Source organism: Chironomus tepperi, unplaced genomic scaffold (assembly GCF_022539635.2).
Source record: "Chironomus tepperi strain 1889 unplaced genomic scaffold, CSIRO-AGI_Ctep_v1 contig_8, whole genome shotgun sequence".
Classification (NCBI taxonomy): Eukaryota; Metazoa; Arthropoda; class Insecta; order Diptera; family Chironomidae; genus Chironomus; species Chironomus tepperi.
The window spans coordinates 779115-800475 of record NW_027226130.1 but is presented as its reverse complement, the minus strand read 5'-3'; the positions used below and the strand labels follow the sequence as shown (position 1 = coordinate 800475).

Below are 21361 nucleotides of genomic sequence, written 5' to 3'. Positions count from 1 at the left end.
ATTAATATAAATATCATTAGTACATTATATGAAATATAATCTTTGAGTATTTAAGATCCATCAATCTATTCTTATCTATCCATGAGTCATGAGCTCTTGCATTAGCGTTATTATTAAATATGTAAGAATATGATGGTCGTAGAGTCAAATAAAAAGAAAATATACACAGAAAAATATAAACTAATCGATATCCGGAATGTGTATGTACTATTTTAAGGTTCATTGTAATGCTATTTCCCCCAGAAACTCTTATTCGCTTCTTCTCATTCTATTCTGAATTGTCGTTACAATATCCGTATCTTTTTTGAATCTTTTTTGATGGTGGTGACTGTACTTTTTTTTTTGTTTCAATGCCATTTATTTTTTTTTTTAAATTCCATCTTTTTTTGTTGTTGGCTTATGGAAAGAGCGAAAAAAAAAGCGACCGGAGAAGAAGAACTGCTGCAGACGGAAAAGAAGGGCATCATGTGATTTTACAAAATTAAAAAAAAATAAAGGTTTTGAAGAATTTGATAATTTCAATTAGTTAAATTACTTTTTTGAAAAATTGAGAAAAATTTGAAAATTTCATTAACGGAAAGTAGGATTGGAACTAGAAAAAAGGATTCAAATTGCAAATATAAATTCTTAATATCTAAACAAATATTTGAAATGCTAAAAAGGGAGAAGAACAAGAACAACCAAAAAAAAAAAAATCAATTAAAAGGGAAACATTATGTGTAGTTTCAGTTCTGTGTTCTTTTTTTTTCGGCGATTAGAGTATGCGTTCTTCAGGTTTCTTTTTTTTCTCCTCTTTCATACTCGTCTTTTTACTGTTGCCTGCTACTTTCTACCCAAATGGATATTATTTTTCACTAACACATGTGCGCACATGAATGCTGAATTGTATTATTTGTTGGGTTGACTGCTGTTTTTAAAAAAAAATTATTGTTTTTTTGAGAGTTACGCAAAAATATAACAATTTTTTTTTTCTTTTAATTTTTCTCAGTGATACATTAAAGGCAAGGCATGTTTAAATGAGATAAAAATGCTAATATTAAGGAAGAATGGAAATTTACAATTAACATGGATGAAATGAATTATTTTGACATTTTTATACAATTTTAAGGTTAGATTACAAAAAATGGAAAAAGTTTAGTAAAATAGACTAAGCAGTTTGCATGCAACAAATTACAAAATTTAATAAAATTGACTTACTTTGATGTTTATCAGCTAATTGTACTAGAGGCGTTGGTAAATCACGTCGTCGATAGAAACACATTACTTTTGCTTCTACATTACCAGATGGCGTTTTATTTAATTCCTCAATACGCCGTATCTGATATGGTGACGATGAAGATGTCTCAAAATAAACATAATCTGGATTTATTTTCACATTTTTTTATATTTTTTTTTATTCCATTGGTCGATGCGAATCACACAAAAGAAGCGTTTTTTGTAAGAAGAAGATGAAATATAATAACGGATTAGTAAAAGAAAATACGAAATTCTTTCATATATTTATTGTATGTATGGATATTTTTTTTTTTACACTAAATATTCACTTCCACTACTCTGGATTATGTTAAGGCAAAAGATATCATTACAGATATAATAAAAAGAACCGAGAAGATTTTCAAACAATCTTTTTCTTTTTCTTCTTATTCTTATGAATGTATGTATATCGTTCAACGACTTTTTTTTAACAATTTTTATTGAATAAATCTTGTTCTTAAGTTTTTTTTTTTGGGGTTGTTTGGATGTTGTGTAGTATTTCAAGTTGAGATTTTTTGGTATCTTACAAATCTTAAAGAGCCAGATTAAAAAGTTTTATAAGCACGACAATTGACCTAGCCAAGGAAGTATTAATGCACGTTAGGGAAGCCCTCAGGTAAGTCAAAAGCCCTAACAGACATAACAGAAAAAGAACATACTTGATCGATACCTAAAAATCACTCCAATACTTAAAATCATCCTCTTTGTATCTTCAGGTAGATTCCTATTCAAATCATTTACCTAACCTAATTCCTAAATAACCCCCATATATCGATATTAGCATATTAGCTCCACATGAATATTATTAAAAACTTGACAATTTACATGAGATAACATCTTTGTCTAATTATCAGCCATATTAAATATTCTCTCATTCATCCTCCAACTAAGCTTAAGTTTTAGAATCAACAAACAGGAAAAATCCGCATTTTTAAACATCAATTGTTTATAAAACATTGAAGAATTTATTTCACAACTTATTTTTTTTTTTTTCATTTTTAGAGCCGCACAGAAAGGCAAAATCGATTAAACAAATAATAAATAAATGATTTAGACTACCTTCGTTTGTAGCAATTCTTAGGTCAGGTAATGTTAGACCATATAACATTTGTGTTTATTTACACGAGTATTTAGTTAATGGAAAACAGATCTTCAATTAAAGTGATAAAAAAAAATTGAAAAATTTCTTTGTCGGAACGAGAAACAAAAAAATTGTAATTTAAATATTTTTTTTTGGATATGCGTACTGAATTTTTTTTCATATTCTACATCAAGATTTCAAACTGCGAACAATTTGACGATATATTATAATTTATTTATATCTCCATTAATCTATACAACCTGTGTAACAACATTCTACAGTTGTCATTGCTCTATAACACATTTTACATAATGGCTGTACTATGAGGTAATGGTAAAATGTTAGAGCAGCATTTGAGCAATCATTAATACAGTTAAATATCATCAATAAACACGCGTAAGTAGGGAATTTGAATATGGATTTTTGAGTTGTAGAGAATTTAAATTTTGTGATATATTTGATCTGAAATTTAGTAGTGGATTGATAGGGGCGTACATATGTTGATAGGGATAGGAACGCACTTTGTATTGGTAATTAGTAAGTAGTAGCCAGCGATAGGGTGTGCATTAAACGACAACTAAGGGAGGCCATGGATCACAATTAATCTGAAGGCAAGCGATGCAAGTAAAGAACTAAGACGTGTATTAAGGGGCTTTCAGGGCAACCAACTGATTCACCAAGACAACAGCACTGAGATGCCCTGACGAAAATGTAACCCTTTCAGGGCAGGCAACTGATTCGCTAAGACACTAGCACTAAGATGCTCTGAAGAGGATGCAACACCTGATTGTGGCTCATTTTTCAGAATTTGTTCAATAGAGATAGCTTGCTAAATAAGGATCTAAACAGCTCAATTCCTGCTTTTGAGACTCATTAACCCGAACTACAGAAATGAGAAACACACAATGAGCTGAACGACAGTTTTTGCCTTAGAAGTCGTCCATGACGGAGAGAAATCAGCCGTCACGGTGTTGTCGTCGAGACACATTGCCATTAGGGAAACTTTGTGTCTCAGCGACATTACCGCGACGTTGCAATGCCCTAGCAAACACGTTGTGCTGTTCGAGTGTGGCGCTCTGGATCTCACACATTCCCGAGTGATTAAGCCTTGTTCCAACATCCAGACTATATCACCACTATATTAAAATGCAACCATCAAATTTGTCTCACAATTATTTGGTCAAAAAAATCGTTAAAAAATTTTCCCCTCAAAAATTCCTTTTTCCGATCCATTTCAATTCGGTTAATTATTTTAAATTTTTTTTTATATTCTATCTGATAGGAAGAGCATGGCAGGCAAGCAATTTCCCAACGATTTTCATATTTTTTTATTTATATCGGTTTATGATGTATCAATACAAGTATGAATGAGTGAGAGTTTATTAATTAATTCCGGTTTGATTTCAATAATGATAATCGAATATAAAAAAAAAAAGTATTGAATGAAACAGCGGTCAATCAGTGTTGATACCTTGCCTTTGACTTTAAAAAAGGCAAACTTTGCAAAGGCAATGAAAAGGCAAAGTTTCTCAAAAAAGAATCTTTCAAAGGCAGAAAAAAGGCAAAGGCAATTTTTTCTGCCTTTGCAAAGGCAAAATCTTCGCAAAGTCAAAGGCAATGCCTTTAATTTTTCCAAAAAAATTGATTTTTTGACAAATATAAAAGTGGAAAAAATTTCAAAATTACACAAAACGATAGTTTATGATGACAGCTTATGTTTCCAATAGCTAAGGCACAAAAAAATCCAATTTTTAAAAAATTGTCTGCCTTTGCAAAGATTTGCCTTTGCCTTTGACCTTGACTTTCAAAGGCAGAAGAAATTGCCTTTGCCTTTTTTCTGCCTTTGAAAAAGGCAAAATCTTTGCAAAGGCAAAGGCAATGCCTTTTTCAAAGGCAATCCATATCAACACTGCGGTCAATATATGAATTTTTTTTTATTATTATTATTTTTATATTCACTCCATTAAAAGAATGATTATTTTATGAATGTATTTGTTTTGCACACTTTTGTGACATGGGAAAATAATAAAAAAACAATTATGTTTTTTTATTTTTATATAAAAAATGCCTATATAAAGCATATATGGGTTTTTTATTTTAATTCATGGTCAATATCAGTGGTTATACTACTATTTAAACAAATCGATGATGTTTGACATTTGTCCATTCATCCATCAAGTGTTAATAATTATGAAAATGTGTTACAATTAATTGCGCAAATCGATTATTTTACTATTTTTTTTTTGCCTTGGCTCGTTCACTTCTTTTCTACTTGTACAGCATGTAAAGAATGTACGTGCAGAGAAATGAAGTCACATAAAATAAAAAAATTGTATTGTGCAAGTAGACAGCGTGTCACATAATTACATTAAAAACACAACTGCAGGATAATTAAGAGACGTCACTTTATACAGGGTATGAATAAAAAAAAATTGTTCGGAAGCAGTGAAATATAGCTTTAAATATAGCTGAGAATTAAATTTAACACGATAATTCTTTTTGGCAATGGATTGCTAAATAATAAAATAAATATTAGACTTTTCTTTGTTTATTGAATTTGTTACTTAACACTTCAATGTTCAAAAAAATTACTTTGTAAGCAGATAGAAGAAGAATTTTGTTGCGTAAATGTGTAGTGGATGGCAAACTAGGTGATAGAGTCAGCAACAGAGTCAGATGGAAGGCCTTTGGTTGTATCCTAAGCGCCATATAGGAACATGGTTGCAGTAAGGAGTGGACGGCTTCACTTATGACGTAAAACAAAAAATTGACTTTTTAGAAACCTGATCCCTCATCCTTCTGCAATCTATTGTTTGACGCATAGCAAAGTCTCAACACCCAACACCCCCACCCTCCCTATGACAGTTACGTAATAAATGAATAGCCCCTTATTACGTAACACAAAAGATCGACTTTTTGAACCTACCCAGCCCTCCCTCCTGCTTCCCCATTGCGTAGCAAACTCCATGTGTCTCATGGGACACCTTGGTGGTTAGCGCCGACTAAAACCTCACACGGCATAAGGTTCTGGGCATTTTCATAAATTTTTGGCGGCACACAGGTTGTCCATCACTAGTTTACGTCATGACAACTACTTAACCCTCTTCTACAGACCCGATCTCTCTTCCACCACTCCCGCTCTCTTAGTAGTGTTACCTAACAAGTAAACGACCCAAGTTCAACTAGCTCTCCAGTAAATGTCCTTTTTTCTACTCCATGACATTTAATTGTCATAGAAACAGGGTTTATTCACTTTGGTAAATTCACTTTTTGAGTCTTATTCTTACCAATTCCTTCTGCGATCATCTTTTGTAAGGTGATCACATTATTTAAGATTCAAGGTAAGTGTTACGGCTATCGGCGGGACATCACAAAATGAAAAGCTTCATTTTTATGAATATTTAAATGTCAGGTATCGAATTTTCATAAGTGAATATCAATTCACGGTTAAAAAGATGTTCCGTATGATGCTCATAGTGAAAATGAGCTGAAAATGAAACGAAATTGATATCTTAAACGTAACAGATATCATCTTTATTTCAAAAACATTAGTTAGAACTGCGTCATGAATATTATGACGATATCTTATTACTTTCTCATTTAAAACTTTGATTAAAGTAGATTAAGTCATTCAGAATTGATGTTTACTGATTTTTTTCATAGCTGTGTATCAATTGTGGAAGAAAAAGTCTTAAATCATGTCATTTGTGTATAAAAATAATCTTAATTTGCAATGCAAATTAACGAATAACTTTCGTTTATGCAGTAAAAAAGCGAAGTTTTGGCGCCTAGAATGTTGCACGTGCATTAAGTCATACAATGGAGTTTTTATGATGCCTGAAGAGATTAACATTTACGTTAATCTTTAAATTAGATTAGTAAGTTGTTCATAGAATGGATCAGAATTGTAGAATAAAGTCATAGAAGAGTCTAGAGTATTAAAATTGAAATTTAGATGAGAAAGATGCAATTTAGGGGTGTCAAAAAGAAGAGATTATGTTTTGAAAGGGTACGCCCCTCAGAGTAAGTAGTGTTAATGGTCTTACATCAGTTCACAAGCGATACTAAGATTCCCAGAAAGTCCAGATGTAGATCTATCAAAAAATCAGGTACCATACCGTCGAGGCTCTTGATCATTCATTTATAACGTTCAGAAGGGGGTGGAGTGGTGTTCCATCTACCGGAAAAGCAAAGGAATTAATAAAGAATTCATACGGACTACGAGTTCCATGTGACTCCCAAATAGATCCTTGTGTCGCACAAAACGATATTGTATTTATGCAATACAAAAAAAAGTTAAATTTTCAGCAAAAAAAGAATGCTCCGTGTGAGGATCGAACTCACGACCTTAAGATTATGAGACTTACGCTCTACCTACTGAGCCAACGAAGCAACTCATGACATTGCGAAACCGCAAGTCGTCCTTAGAATGTTGGACGAGCCGCTAGCTGGCAAAATACAATCTTAAAGAATTATTTTGTGCAAATGTATGAAAATTAACAGATTTCTTCTTCTTGCCAATGTGATACAAATAGATATCTCAAGAAAATTTAATATAATTTTTTATCTAAATCTCTTCCTCACAGTGAGCATCCTCACGCAATACCGTAATTGCATTACAAAGTACCACATGCTCATTATCTGTTTAAGTCTGTTGTAAAATCAAGTTGTTAATAATTTCAAGAATTATAAATAAAAAATCCAGATACATAAACTTTATCCAGACATCATTACAAGCAGTGATCATCATTCAACAGCATTCAACCTTCAAACATTAGCTCTCAGTTGAAAGTCTCATAGAAATAACTCCAAATGATTCACAATTAGACACAAAAAAAAAGTATAATCAAATTTAAAGATGAAAATTGAAGAGATTTTCTGCCAATCGAGAAAGCCAAAATCTTTACAAATAAGATTAAATACTTTTTGATATATATGTATATATAAATAAGTTCTTCACACAACAATTTGCCAATAAACGAATTTATTTAAAATAGCAAAAGGAGACAAATTGAGAGGAAAGATTGAAAAGTCATTAAGAGAAAAAGTTTATGTCAGGAAATTAAAGGAGGAAAACCTCAAGATATTGCTAAGTTTGTCTACATTTTGGATAGATTGAGCAGTGGTTGGCAACCTAGCATATTAGATTGAAGCCAAAAATTTTTGAAATTTCAAGAACCTTATACTTTGTAAGGTTTTGTTCGAGGTCCCCCAGGTGTGCCGCCACAAATCGATTGTCCACCACTGCTTTAAACCTGTGGTGGACAACTTGAATGCCGCCAAAAATCTTTGAAAATTCTATGAACCGTATAAATTGTGAGGTTTTGGTAGAGGTATACCAAATGTGTCGTGACAAACCGGTTGCCCACCACTATCTTGAACCTGTGGTGGACAACCTGTATACCGCCAAAAACCTTTGAAAATACCATGAACCGTATGAATTGTAAGGTTTTGGTCGAGGTATGTCATGACACAAGGAAGGTCACCCACCCCTGAGTTAGATTCTCTGTTATCATATCTCCATATACATACGTATATATAAAGAAATAAAGAAGAAATAATATTTTGTTGTACGCAGATACAACAGATAGATAGATACATAGCTATTGAGAATGATATCCTCCCATACACATTTGCCACCCTTTAGATATACACAAAGAGAGAGAAAAAAAGAATAATTCAAATTCAATCAGCATTTTAAGGCACATACAATTGTGTCTTCATGAAATTTCATTTTCTAAATGTACACAAAAAAAAACGAAAATAAAACAAAATTTTTCTTCTACTTTTTTTTTGTATTTCAGGCGAACATTGACCCTACACCATCTCTCATTGCTTTTACGACTTTCTTATTATTCAATTTTTATTATGATATTCTGAATTGTACAGAGCCGGAAGTAGCTAATTAGAAATTTTAATTTTGTCCAAAAAATCATATGGGCTGTGCGGCATCAGCTTAGAGAAGTTGATGATATCAAAAATTATTAAAATGTCATTTCTAATAAAATTCTCTTTCTTTTTTGGAATATGAAAACCGCACATTCGCAGAAAATCTCAATTTTTTGTTTCTATGGCGCAATTTTTGTGTTGAATTATTGATTTTTTTTTCCATTTTCAGTATAGAAACAAGCACAAGCGAAGTTAAAGGGAAGAAATAATGTACAAAATAAGTGTGAGAAAAGACAAGGACGAAACGTAACAAAAAAAAAGATGCAATTTTTTAACGGTCCATAAATTTTTATATCCATTCTTAATTGCTAATCACGGAAGATTGTAATGCTCACTTAGCGATGATGCACCTTTAAGCTATGCTTCAAGTGTCTATCTATACAAGAATAATACTATAAATCTCAGTCATACTCATAATGCACGCGCTAAAATATCTCACAGTTAAGTTGCACATTATGTTACTGTTATTGTGTTATGGCTAAGTATATATTATCACGTGAGACTAATCGTACGTACAACAAGCGAAGTTGTAGAAAAAAGAAGGTAAAGAAAAAAAAACTTGCCGTGCATGTGCAACAATTCCACCAGACCGTTCAGTTTATGTTTTGTATGTTTTTTATTCTCTTTTTTTTGTAAGAAATATTGGAACTAATACAGTCGCAGGGAATGCATATTATTTTATCTGTGGGGTTGATTTATTAATGACGTCTGAAGGAGATTTGAATTTTTGGAGGTTATGCGAATTTCACCAAAATGGACGAGACATGTTTAAATATTTTAGTTGATTATACTTATTAGAAGGCTGTTTTAGGTGAGTTTATCGGAATGGATGTGGTGAAAAGGACGCTATAGTCTTAATATTATGAACTTGCAGAAGTTTTCGAAGGAAAGAGCTGTCTTTAGACATTCCACACTCGCGGCAATGAACCCGTGCGCTACATCAAGGAAGTAAGCAATCGAGAATTGGACAGCAGCATTTTAGCATTTAGGCAGCATCTATGGGAGACCATGAATCACAATCGATCTATACGGCCAGCTAGGTGGATATACTCATTGTCTGCTAGTGTTAGCTACAACATGAGTGAGCTTAGCAACACTATGGAGTCAATAATGTGTCCCTATGTCGCAGAGTTGACGACAAGACGTGAGGGTGCCCTGATAGCCACTTGACAGCTCATTTTAGCCCTTTTTTGACCGCGAAAAATGAAATTTCCTGCATTTTGGTCGTTCATGTGACATAAATGAAAGCATACCCAAAAGCTACAAGATATCCTATGTGACATCACTCTTAACTTCCCCCTTAAACCATTGTCAAGGAAATAACTTTATTTTCTTACTGTCATTTCAATAAAATAACTTTCACAGAAGAATTTTATTATGACTTTTTTTATGTAGCGTTATTGCATACCTGCCTCATATAAACATGTCCTACAGCATATGTATTACATAAATATTCATTGCAATTGGGATTCAAAGTAGTTCAGCAAGGATTCCTATTACTTCCTATAAAGTCTAAAATACATGAATTTTAATGTTGACCTATGAATATTAATTTACTAAAAGTTTTTTTTTTGTTGCAACTTTTTTGAATCTTTAGCCTTCACAAGGCTAAAAACAAAACTCGAATGAACTCATGAATATGGAATATATTTATCTCATTTAGTAGTTTTCTTGTAAGGTGTGTTAATAAATTGCATGATTATTTTGCATTTTTAATTATTTTATAGCAAAACAAGGTATTGATTCTTTAATATTCATGTAATGTATGCAGTATGACCAGAGGTGATTTGTCTGCATGTTATGTCATTGAAGAATTACTAGAGGGAATAGCTCTTCGTGTTTACAGTCCATAGATCTTATTTATTGACAATGTTTTTGGATTTTATAGTAAATTAATAAATATGAAGGTTGAAATGAAGGTGCTGAGGAGTTATTTCATTGAGATAGAGGTTAGAAATGTAGTAAAAATGGTGATGAACGACATGGATTGGTTAATTGAGTACTAGTTTTAACTGTGGCTAATCTGAAGAGCGACAAGCTGTATTTTGGAATGTGCTGGATAAACAAAATGCTGGGAGAGCTACTTGGCAATTGTCTATCGATAAGAAAGCTAATCAGCAGTTCAAATGACTCGGTGAGCTTGTGACTTAAGCTAGCAATCGAATTAGATTCAAAGGATTGCAATCGCAACTTTGCTGCGAAGTAAACGGACAATATCATCGTCAAATTTACATTTATGCATTAAAAATACTAGTTTTCCATACCTAGTCTGTAAAATTGGTGTAAAAATTGCAGCTATAGATTTTAGAGACACATCAGAAGCGATCAGCAGCGATATGAAGCTTATCATCAAGTAAACTTATCACTGAAACATTACCCAAGTACATCAACATTCTATAAACCCAAACTCATCCACCAGATCATCAAAAAAATTGTAACATCACGCAAACCAAACTTCAACTTAATTTTCATAACTTAATCAAAATCTATTTTTATGCCAAAAAAGAAATCCACTTAGCGCAAAATTAAAAAAAAAAACTCAAGACAGTGAATACAATTGCCTAAAACATCCGACATGTCTAATTTTGTGTAATTAGCAACACATGAATGCGCTATGCTCAATAAGTACTAATTATATTCACATTCAAAAATGACAAGCAATGCAATTGAAGCGTGTAAAATTTTGAAAGAAGACATAATAAAATTGGAAAAAAAAAAAAATACAAAATACTTTATCGAATGTGCATGGGGGCAATATAGCGCGACTTTATATGCAAACGGCTAATGATCGTTTAACGATTGCTTCCACAATTTCACAAAAAAAAGGCAACATTTTTTTTTCTTTCTTCTCTTTATCTCTCTCACTCTATTTCTCGTTTTTAGTACAGCAAGCGGCTTTCGTTAAAATATACACAATTTTTTTTTTTACGAAATTAATTAGACAGTCATAAGTATAAGTATGCGTACATGTGTTTAAAATGTGATGGTGTAATTTAATTCAGTTTTTTTTTTGTTGTTTCCTACGAATACCTGAAGCAAGTGAGCATACATTAATTCAGTCAACCGATAACGATGAAAGAGACACATGCTCACTGTAAAGTTTTTTGGAACGACGCGAAAAATATATCTAGTGCTTAGTTTTTTATTTGAAGATTTGATTTAATTTGTAAAATTAATTGGATTTGGAAAAGGAGCATGAATTTGCATGGTTGTCGTGAGGTTTGGGAGTCTATGGGAGGGATTTTCAACTTCCACGTGTATACCGGCTAGTTCAATTTGAATTTTTGTGTGTTTAAGACAAGATTGTCTTAAATTGGTTCGATTTAATATTATGTCTCGAATGCAATGGCAAAATGAAGTAGTTTTCAACTTCCACGTGTAAACGGGCTGGTTCTATTTGAAATTTTGTGTTTTTAAGACAAGATTGTCTCAAATTTATACGATTTAAATTTTTGTCTTGGATGCAATAGCAATTTGAAGTATTTTTCAACTTCCAGGCGTATTTGGGCTGATTCAATCTGTTCTTCAAAGATGGGGAGGGGTGGTTGACGCTAAGTGGCTCGACTGGAGGAAAAATAGACTTTAATGAGTCCAGAACTTAACCATGAAGATTCTGAACTACAAAAACGCAGTTCTTAACGACTTATCCCTTCCATACCCTCATATACATATCACCAACTCAACAAAAAGCCATTTTCTAGTGACACAAATTCCACATGCTTCCCCGATACACGAATGGCGAAATCGAAATAATGAGAGAGTGTTGTTTCCATAACTATCGGCAGATGCAATAACCGATTGTAATATATAAATTAAGCGTGTTGGTTATAATAATTTTTTTTTGTTCCTTGTCACGTTGTTGAAAATTTCTTTAAATATTGTCATTTATTTTTCTTTTCTTATCACTTGAATCACTTTCACACTGTCTTATGATTCACACGAGCATAAAATCACTTTAGGTTCATACGCTTGACATTTAACTTTGTAAGAATTCGTTGAGAATTATTTTTGAATTTGCTATTTTAATGGCGCTTGTCTGTTGTCATGTAAAATGCATTAAGTATCCAGAATATTCGTATATCGACCACTCCCACAATTCTCCAATAATCAAATTCGATACCTTAATTGCTAAATTTTCTCAGAAAGACCCTTGATAAGATCCATAAAAACAGTATTAAATTTCCAAAGAACCGTAAAAGTTCTGTCATATCACCATAAAATCTACAATCCATACAATCGAATCTAATTGATTAGTTAAAAGCTTATCATCGCACTATATTATAATGCATAGCAGCAGAAAAAACAACGTTTTTTTTTGTAAACGTCATCGGAATAAAGAAGCAAAGCACATAATACAACAACAAAAAAAGCGATGTGCCATCTACAAACAACGATGAAAAAAAAAGTATAAAAATGTGAATGAACACAATGAGCACAGAGAAAGAAAAAAAAAGAATTTAATCGGGAATATTCTTGTTTTATAGGCGATGATGAGATTCGGGGGAATAATCCAAATATGACGTATAGAAGTTCCCCGCACTTAATTTTGTAGGTCAAGGACAAATTGATAAGCTTTTTAAAAAAATTAATTTTTTTTTTGTCTGAAAAATCCAAAATTTTTTAATTCTGATGACTAAGTCCATGACATTCTCGTTAAATCGCTCCAAATTCGTAATCGTACGAAAGACTTATACATTTACATAATGAAGACCGATATAAAAGGAATTCTGTATTAGCATTTTACAATGCCTTGTATCGTCTATAAAAATAGATGGACACAATAATGCTTGTACGCATATTTATCACACGATTTCTCTATTTTTTGCACTTCTTTTATGCATCCTTCCATTCTCCATCCATAATTGGATCGACGTTCTATTAGAACTAGTCGAAAAGAAAAGAAAGAGAAATCAAGCCGAAGGGAATATGAAAAAGGAATGAACGATAGACATAGAATAATAAGAAGATGAAAATGAGAGGCAAATCCTCTTGTTATGCGATTACAGACCATATGAGTTTGAGAGGTATCTGTAGCAGTAACAATAAATATAAAACATTAAATTAACTACACTATTTGTTGATTTTAACGAGGTTCGAATGCACGAAAAAAAATTTTTTTTTTTATTTCTTCTTTTTCCTTTCATTTCTGACTCTCATGTTATGCCTTCTTCTTGATATTCTACTGTCGGTAACTCTCTGTTTATGTGTCTTCTACAGTCAGTAACACATATAGTTAGGTATGCTTATTTCTCCATCATTTACAAATTTCTTATATTATTTTTGTATATTTACAAATATATTTCGATCGTTTTTAAAAGGTCATTAAGAAGCATGGGGATCTTGAGTGGCCGATCAATATTTTTTTCTTCTTTGAACTTGATGATTGGAACTTGAAGTGATCTGACTGAATTTTTATTTTGAATTTTAAATTAGACATTACGATTTGACTTCAATTTTATTGAGAAAAAAGATATGGCAGTCAAATTGTAGGGAGAAGCGACAAACAAAATGAAATACAAGCCAGGTGTCAAAAAAAATATTGGTCATTGGATGCCATGTGACTTTCAGTTCATGTCATCGATGTGTGTTTGGTAGTTGTGATAGGAAATATTATTATTTTGATTCTTTCGATAATGGATGTGATATTGTAAAGTTTAAGTATATGGCAGGCAGAGTTGCAGAACTGGCGCGTGGCACAGACAAAAACCGTACAATTTCTTGATAATTTGTATGGTTTTCTCTTACAAAACCATACAAATTATGAATAAATTGCATCTGTGACAGGCAAAAACCGTACAAATTGTTGATAATTTGGATGGTTTTGTAAGAAAAACCATACAAATTATCAAGAAATTGTACGGTTTTTACCTGTGACACGTGCCTGTTCAGCAACTCTGATTCCAGGTTATGAAGCACATGTTTTTATTGAGATTTTTATAGGTTATGAGAGTCCGAAAGTCATAACTTTCAGTTATGTTATCTGAACATAGCTTATGAAACACATTTATAGTAAAATTTATTGAATAATGAACATATGGACGCAATAAATAATTATTTTCATGACATTCTCTCCACCATTCAACTTAACCGTCATGGTACGATAGTTTTTAGAAGAAAACTTAACTTTAAACGTAGGCTGACTTCAAATCAATGTGACACTTTTCAAATTGCAATTTTTTAATGTAATTCCATATAACATATAGTTAGACATAAAGCGAAATAAGACAGATAAAAAGCAACAAATCAGAATTCGACATGTTACAGTCGTGACGAGAAAAAAATGAACATTACTTTAGCTCGATGTGAATTAATTGTAAATGAAACATGGAAGACTAATAATCTAAATGACCTTCAATTCCATCTTAATATCCAGTAATCAAAAAAACTTACTCTCCAATATATTAAAAATAGTTTTTTTTTTTCTTTTCGAATATTCAAGTTTTTTGAGAAATTAAATTCCGCGTTCACACATATTCACGTTGAGAACATAACAATGGGAATATTTAGCAATTTATTTCTCTCTAAGTGAGCATGTTTGGCAGTCTGACTGTCAAGCTGTATGGCTTATATGTAATTTAAAAAAAAAACGGTTAATATTTGAATTTTTAAAAGCCGGTAAATTTTAACCTTAACTGAATTTTTTTTTTCAATTTGTAATTTTTTAAAGCCTATAAATGTTTACTTAATTTGAATTTTTTAAAATCAATTTTTTAAAGCCGTTAAAATTTTACTAAATTTGAATTTTTTAAAATCTTAGTTTGTACTTTATTTGAATTTTTCAAAGCTGTCAAATTTTGAATAAATTTGAATTTTTAAACGTTTTTACTTAGTTTGAATTTTTGAAAACCGTTAAATTTTGAATTTTTAAAAACCGTTATTTTTTAAACATTTTTCTATGTCCCAACAAAATGCGCCACAGTCTCTCTCAACCATGCCTAAACTTTAATTTTTCTAGCTTTCATGTAATAGGCAACAATTGCTGAATGAGAGTAATATGGGATATATAGAACAATAATTTAGTTTTAGTTTTTATGTACGAGACATCATTGAGAGATTAAAGTATATACAAAATGTACAAAAAAGCTGTTGCTCAACCAACTCGAGCGCAAAGCTCTCCATTATATGATCATTGACTTGTTTAGCGTTTGATTCATTCTCACTTTGCTCATTAGAAAAAAACAAATTAAATTGTTCAAAAAACAGTCATGTGAAAATAAATTTAAAACCATTTTGCATCTAGTTTCAGTGTCATTGAAGGAAGTGAAATTACATCACTGGACATTTTGGAGGCTCATCAAGGGCATTAGATTCAATAGTCATTCGCCAAAATTACGATAAGGTAGCGATCCGACTCCGACTTTCATAAAATATCCATATCCATATCATAAATGCTCATTTAATTACATTTTTTATCTCTTTCTATTTTCTTTTTTTTTTTTGTTTGTTTCGAACACATTTTTCTGACATTCACATAATTTTCGAATGTACAGCAGAGAAAAAAAAAAAATAATAAAAACGTCTTTCTGGTTCAACGAGATATTTTTTTCCATTCACAATCGTACACATATACAAGCAGCAATGCCGCGCAATCTGAGAACAATCCACAGTTTGGAGACGAAAGATGGGCAAAAAAAAAAAAAAACGAAAAGCCATCTAATGTAGACATGAAAGCGTACATAATGCTACAGAGCTCTTCATGCGTCTTTCTATCTTTCCCCTCCTCTATCTTTCTTATCTCCTTCACCACCGTGAGTCGATGTTTTATCGAGAAAATTATATATATATATATGTATAAAGCATGTGATGTTATCATTATACATGCGTTTAGTTAAGAGCAGGGTTGTCTTAATGGTTTTGATTCTCTTCTCTGTGAGAAAATTTATTTTTTTTATTTTATTGTTTGCAAATTTATTTATTAACTTTATTAGCCATGAACGGGGCCGTTTTTTCGTTGGATTTTATTTTATCTAGATTTGTTTTGGGAAGATTTATGAATTTTTATGTTTGGCGGGAATTGTTTAGTGCTGAATTTCGATTGGTCTGTGATGACTAAGAATGAGATTCATACATGAGTGAGAGGGTGGGTGCTTTGGTTGTTATTATGGCATACAGGGTTACCCGGCTGCTCACGGTCTTTGAATCCTTGAACATGACTTGATGATTCCCGATCTCGATAATTCGTAGAAAACGAAGCTCCGGTAAGCGCTTTTGGCGTCTATTGGCTAAAGCCGAATTAGGCGTACAATAGACACCAAAATGAATCATTGTTATGCCATCCTGATGCCACCCTTATGTAGGGTTTCTGGAAGCGGTTTTCCTAAAACCGCAAAACCGCACTTTTTGACCCTAAAATGCGGTTTTTTAAAAACCGCGGTTTTGAAAGAAAAAACCGCAGTTTTAGAACTTTGTATGGAAAAATTCACTTAAATCCACAAAATTGAAATTTTTGAAGACATTTTTTCAAAAATAAATTTAAATTTTCTATTAACTTGAAAAATTGGACTAAAATCTTACAAACTGCTAAGAACAACTTTAATTTCAAAAGTTTTTATAACCAATAATTTTAAGACTATTTTATCAACCAATTTGAAACTAAATCTAAATAAAATGGAGAAAAATAGAAAGATTTAACACTTTTATGCATAAAACTCCAAATTTTATTTTTTCAAAAAATTTCATACATTTGTATGAAAATTGAAAACCGCAAAAAACCGCAAAACCGCGGTTTTTGAAATTTTAGAAAACCGCAAAACCGCGGTTTTGAAAAAACGCGGTTTTTCAGAAACCCTACCCTTGTGCCATCCGGATACCACCCGAGTGCCATCCGAATATCACCAGAGTGCCATCCGAATACCACCCGAGTGTCGTCCGAATATCACCCGAGTGCCATCCGAGTACCACCCGAGTGCCATCCGAATACCACCCGAGTGCCATTATTTCAGAAAATTTGATTAAATTACAAGAAATAAAATAATAAATGAGCATTCTTGGTTTAGCGACCATTTTAGATTCAAAATGGATTTAAATTTACTTTAAACTAGAATTTAAAAATGAAAAAACCGTTAAAATTTTAAAACCAATAATGCAATTTTTAAGCACCGCCACCCCTGCCATAAACAGATTTCTTTTGTCGATGAAAAGAATAGAAAAAATAAAATCGATAACTGTCGATAAAAAAAGTAATATTTTTAATACGCAAATCTATGACTGATACATGATATAACGACGGATATGACTATTGAGTGTGAGAAGTGCAAAAAAGAAATTATTATCACGAAGTAATTTTCTTCTTCATTAAAAACCGCATCATTTTCATTTATTTACTTTTTTTTTCTTTTCAAAATCGAATTCATTTACGACACTTAATGTGATGTGCTAGTGTGTTAAAAATATATATAAAAAGGCATAAGAAGAAGAAAATATAAAAAAAATCAAATTGTGAAATATTTTATATATAATATTGACGATATTCCAATTTATATATATTTACTCTTTTATTTTCATTCGTTAATGATCATGAAATCGTTTTTTTATATTTAATATATGAGGAATGTGTCAATGATCGATGATAAGAGAAATAGTAGAAGAGCATTTCTCATTATTGTTTTGTTGTTGTTTCATATATTTTTCGTGATGCTACGCCATGATTATTTCTTACATACATTTTTTTTTTCGCATGAAATTGCAGATGTTGCTTATCAACTTTTATTCCTTTACGTTTTGCTACAAAGTCTATAGACGCGTCTATACGGTTTTTTAAGTGAGATTTTGGAAGAGCATGACGCTGAGGTCTATCTGGAGTTGATTACATGATAGTATCTAGGATGTATCTGAGTTATACTCTTCAAAATGGCCCTTATCTGTTTAGTACCCATGAGTATGCAAATTGCATGATTTCATGGTATAGAGAGACCACTATGGTCTAACCTAAATGCAGTCTTTTATGCTGTTCGGGTTACTAGGGATACTACTGTTGGGGCTAGTAAGCCCTTAGCGAGGGAATTGTCTTACAAAAGATCATCATTGACTAATAATCTTCAATTTAATCTAGAATGATCTACATAACCTTACTTCTTTGAATTGTTAATTGTTGATATTTTTAATTTTCCGTTAAATTTTTAATTTTTAAAATTTTTATGACTATTTTGGTTTTATATTTCAGCTATTCTTTTGATAAATAGATAAAAAAAAATTGAAAAAATAAATAATTTCGAATTAAAAAAAAAGATATAAAACCGTTAATTATTCAAATTAAAATCTAATATCGGCTGTAATATTTTAAAAACCCAAGAATCAATTTTCAATAAATAATGAAATTCAACCCGCCGAAAAGAAAATGCGTCTTTATCGCTCAAAAACTAATATAATATAAACGAATTTTATTCGTACGGTCATGAGTAATGCATATCACTAACACAAAATTAACAATTATGAATTCACGTATGAACAAAAAAAAGAACCAGCTACATAATTAGATTGTATTATATTCTTCCTCGTTTGCTGATGATGATGACTCTTCTATTATACATTAATGTAGCATTTATATCTATATTGTAAAATTTAATTTATTTGTAAAATTGAATTGAATCACTTAGACTTGTGAAGATATACAAAAAAAAAAATTATAAGAAAAAAAAAAGTAAAATTCTCAACTCGATGATTTCTCGATCCTAATTTTAGATTTACTCAACATTTTATTTAATTTAATTTTTTTTTTTTATTTCGTAAATAATGCAAAAATGCATCTTCATTGCAATTTACTTTCAGAAAAAAAAAAATTATAAAAGTAATGGGAATGAAAAATTGAAAGAAGAAACGGCTGAGAGAGAACGGACAATAATCAAAATGGAAAATATAAGCAAGTTGAAAGGTATGCATAAAAATAGTTATTTTCATATATATATATTTGTGGAGAAGTGAAATCGTGCGACCGCCATTTAGACGTATTACTTGTGATAAGCATATTTGAAATCGAACTTACTATGGACTTATTTTATGCATGTTCTATCTACTACTCTACATATATACCATAACTCTAAAGCCGCTTGAATAATTCTTTTCTTTTTTTTTTCGAAATGTATATCCCGAGCACAGTGTGTATAGAAAAAAAAAAATTAAAAGTGTGAGAGCAGTGAGTGAGCAAGAGACAAGAACAAGCGGAATAAAAGTGAGAAGGAAAGAAAAACAATGAAATACAGATAATTTTTTTTTTTCAATCTAAAACCGTGTAAGTATAGAACAACACAGAAAAAAAAGAACATGGAAGCATTTTGCCATCCGAATAAACAAGGCAGGCAAGAAGAATCAACACACAAAAAAAAAAAAAGAAAGAGAGGCGAAAAATGTATAGCTATATAGCTATTTGGGGCGACTTCGACATTATTTTCCATGAACCCCGAAGTTTTCGTTCGTCATCGCATTCACATAATGTGTCGCTGCTGCTTGTTATCTGTATCTTTGTCTTTTCCATATTTTATACATTATTTTTTTTTTCTAGATGCGTTAATAAAATTATGAGCAACATTTCTTTTTTTGAGCGTTCTAAGTGCATCGATGCACATTTGATGCACATATATGTCCGGACGATATTATTTCTGTTACAAGTTATCGTTTTTGTCGTAGAATGAGAAAAATAGTTCGGAAATATTACCTCAAAAACCCTCCCTCGCCGCGCACAAGAGACGCGATTAATATGCACTTTATTAAAACAAATATATAAATACATTTCCATCGCAACAAGCACGCAATCACTAGCCGTTTTATTATTTTATATATATTTTTCCGATTTCTTTTTTTTTTTCATTTCATTCGGTGAATTTAGAACACTTGACTTTTTTTTACAATTTTTTTTTTCCTTTTCTCAAACACATTATTTTGTTTTTTTTTTTCTTCTTCCATCCATTTTCATCTATCGTTAGGCCTTTTTCGTTATATCGTTTATTTTGCCTCTTTTTTTTCTCTCTCTCTTATAATTTCATGAATAATTTAATCACTTTGGTGTTTTTGGATGGGTTTTTTTTTTCTTTTTTTTCACTCTTCACTGCTGATATGTGTGTGCGCGTCTTCACTTTTTTTTTTCTCAAAAAAAAAATCCATTGTGAGGTATGAGGTACCAAACCAAACCAACAAAAAACTAAAGTAACAAGACGACAAGACATGAAACAGAAATAACAAAATGTCTCTCACCATTTCGCAGTATAATAATTAAATAATTTAATGGCTATTATATCGTTATAATATTAAGCCGGTAAATGATGCACATACAAATACAGAAAAAGTAGATTACATTAACTAATTAATTAGATGCATAACGGCATCATCACAAACTCTTTTTTTCACTTTTTTACTCTCCTCAATCTTTTTACGTACATGATATTTCAATTTAAGTAATCCAATGTGGAAGTGAATATTTGCAATTGATAATCATTTTCATTTTCATTTTTTTTCTTTTCTATGCTTTATTTCCATTTATTTTATATTACCTCCAACTCGATAAGTTGACTCCGAGTACATTTTATTATGTGTTGAATTATTATTATTTGCCATTATTAATTGGATCTTATTTTCAAGATCAGAAGAAATAAAAAAACTTCTTTTAAATATATATGTATATATATATTTTTTTTCTTCACTCTTTAATCACCTTTAATTTTTTTTTTTTGCTTGCGCTTTCAAAAATTAACTTTACTTTATCTTTTTTTTTTTCTTGTGGGAAATATTTTAAATACATAAAAACACTTATTTCCTTATAAATACACACATTACTCCAGTTTATTCACGTTCACGATTACTTTAACTCACGATTTCACTACTTTTTGGACCTTTTAGTCTTTGATATTAATTTTTTTAAGTGTTATTTTAATAATTTAGCATTTTCGCTTTTTTTCGCTTCTTCGCTTTCTTCCGACTAAGTTCGCGTCAGTCAGTCTTTTGAAAGTTTTGTAATTTTTGTTTGGACTTTTTGTTAGCAAATTGTAAGGATATGAAAGTTTCTTAACGATTTTACTTCGTCTGTTTGTCAATAACAATGATTATCAGCCGTTACAGAAATTTAATTAATTATATTAATTTTTCCCA

General features: G+C 31.2%; 1 protein-coding gene and 1 non-coding gene across 4 annotated transcripts in view; both read right to left on the bottom strand.

Annotated features, from left to right (window-relative positions):
- MTA1-like (metastasis associated 1-like) overlaps window positions 1-21215 on the bottom strand; it is a 57482-nt gene extending 36267 nt beyond the window's left edge. For 2 of the 3 annotated variants that reach the window (XM_070653401.1, XM_070653409.1), the window contains exons 1-2: window positions 20767-21214; window positions 1198-1359 (exon numbers count right to left, since the gene is read on the bottom strand). In XM_070653401.1, the coding sequence (XP_070509502.1) occupies window positions 1198-1359; window positions 20767-20830 (226 nt within the window). In that variant the 5' untranslated portion in view covers window positions 20831-21214. Of the gene's footprint in view, window positions 1-1197; window positions 1360-20766 lie in introns of all 3 variants that reach the window. The other variant, XM_070653393.1, reaches the window with a different exon arrangement.
- Window positions 6655-6727, bottom strand: TRNAM-CAU (transfer RNA methionine (anticodon CAU)). The gene has a single exon. It is a non-coding gene; the product is annotated as a tRNA-Met (tRNA).
- Window positions 21216-21361: the final 146 nt, after the last annotated feature.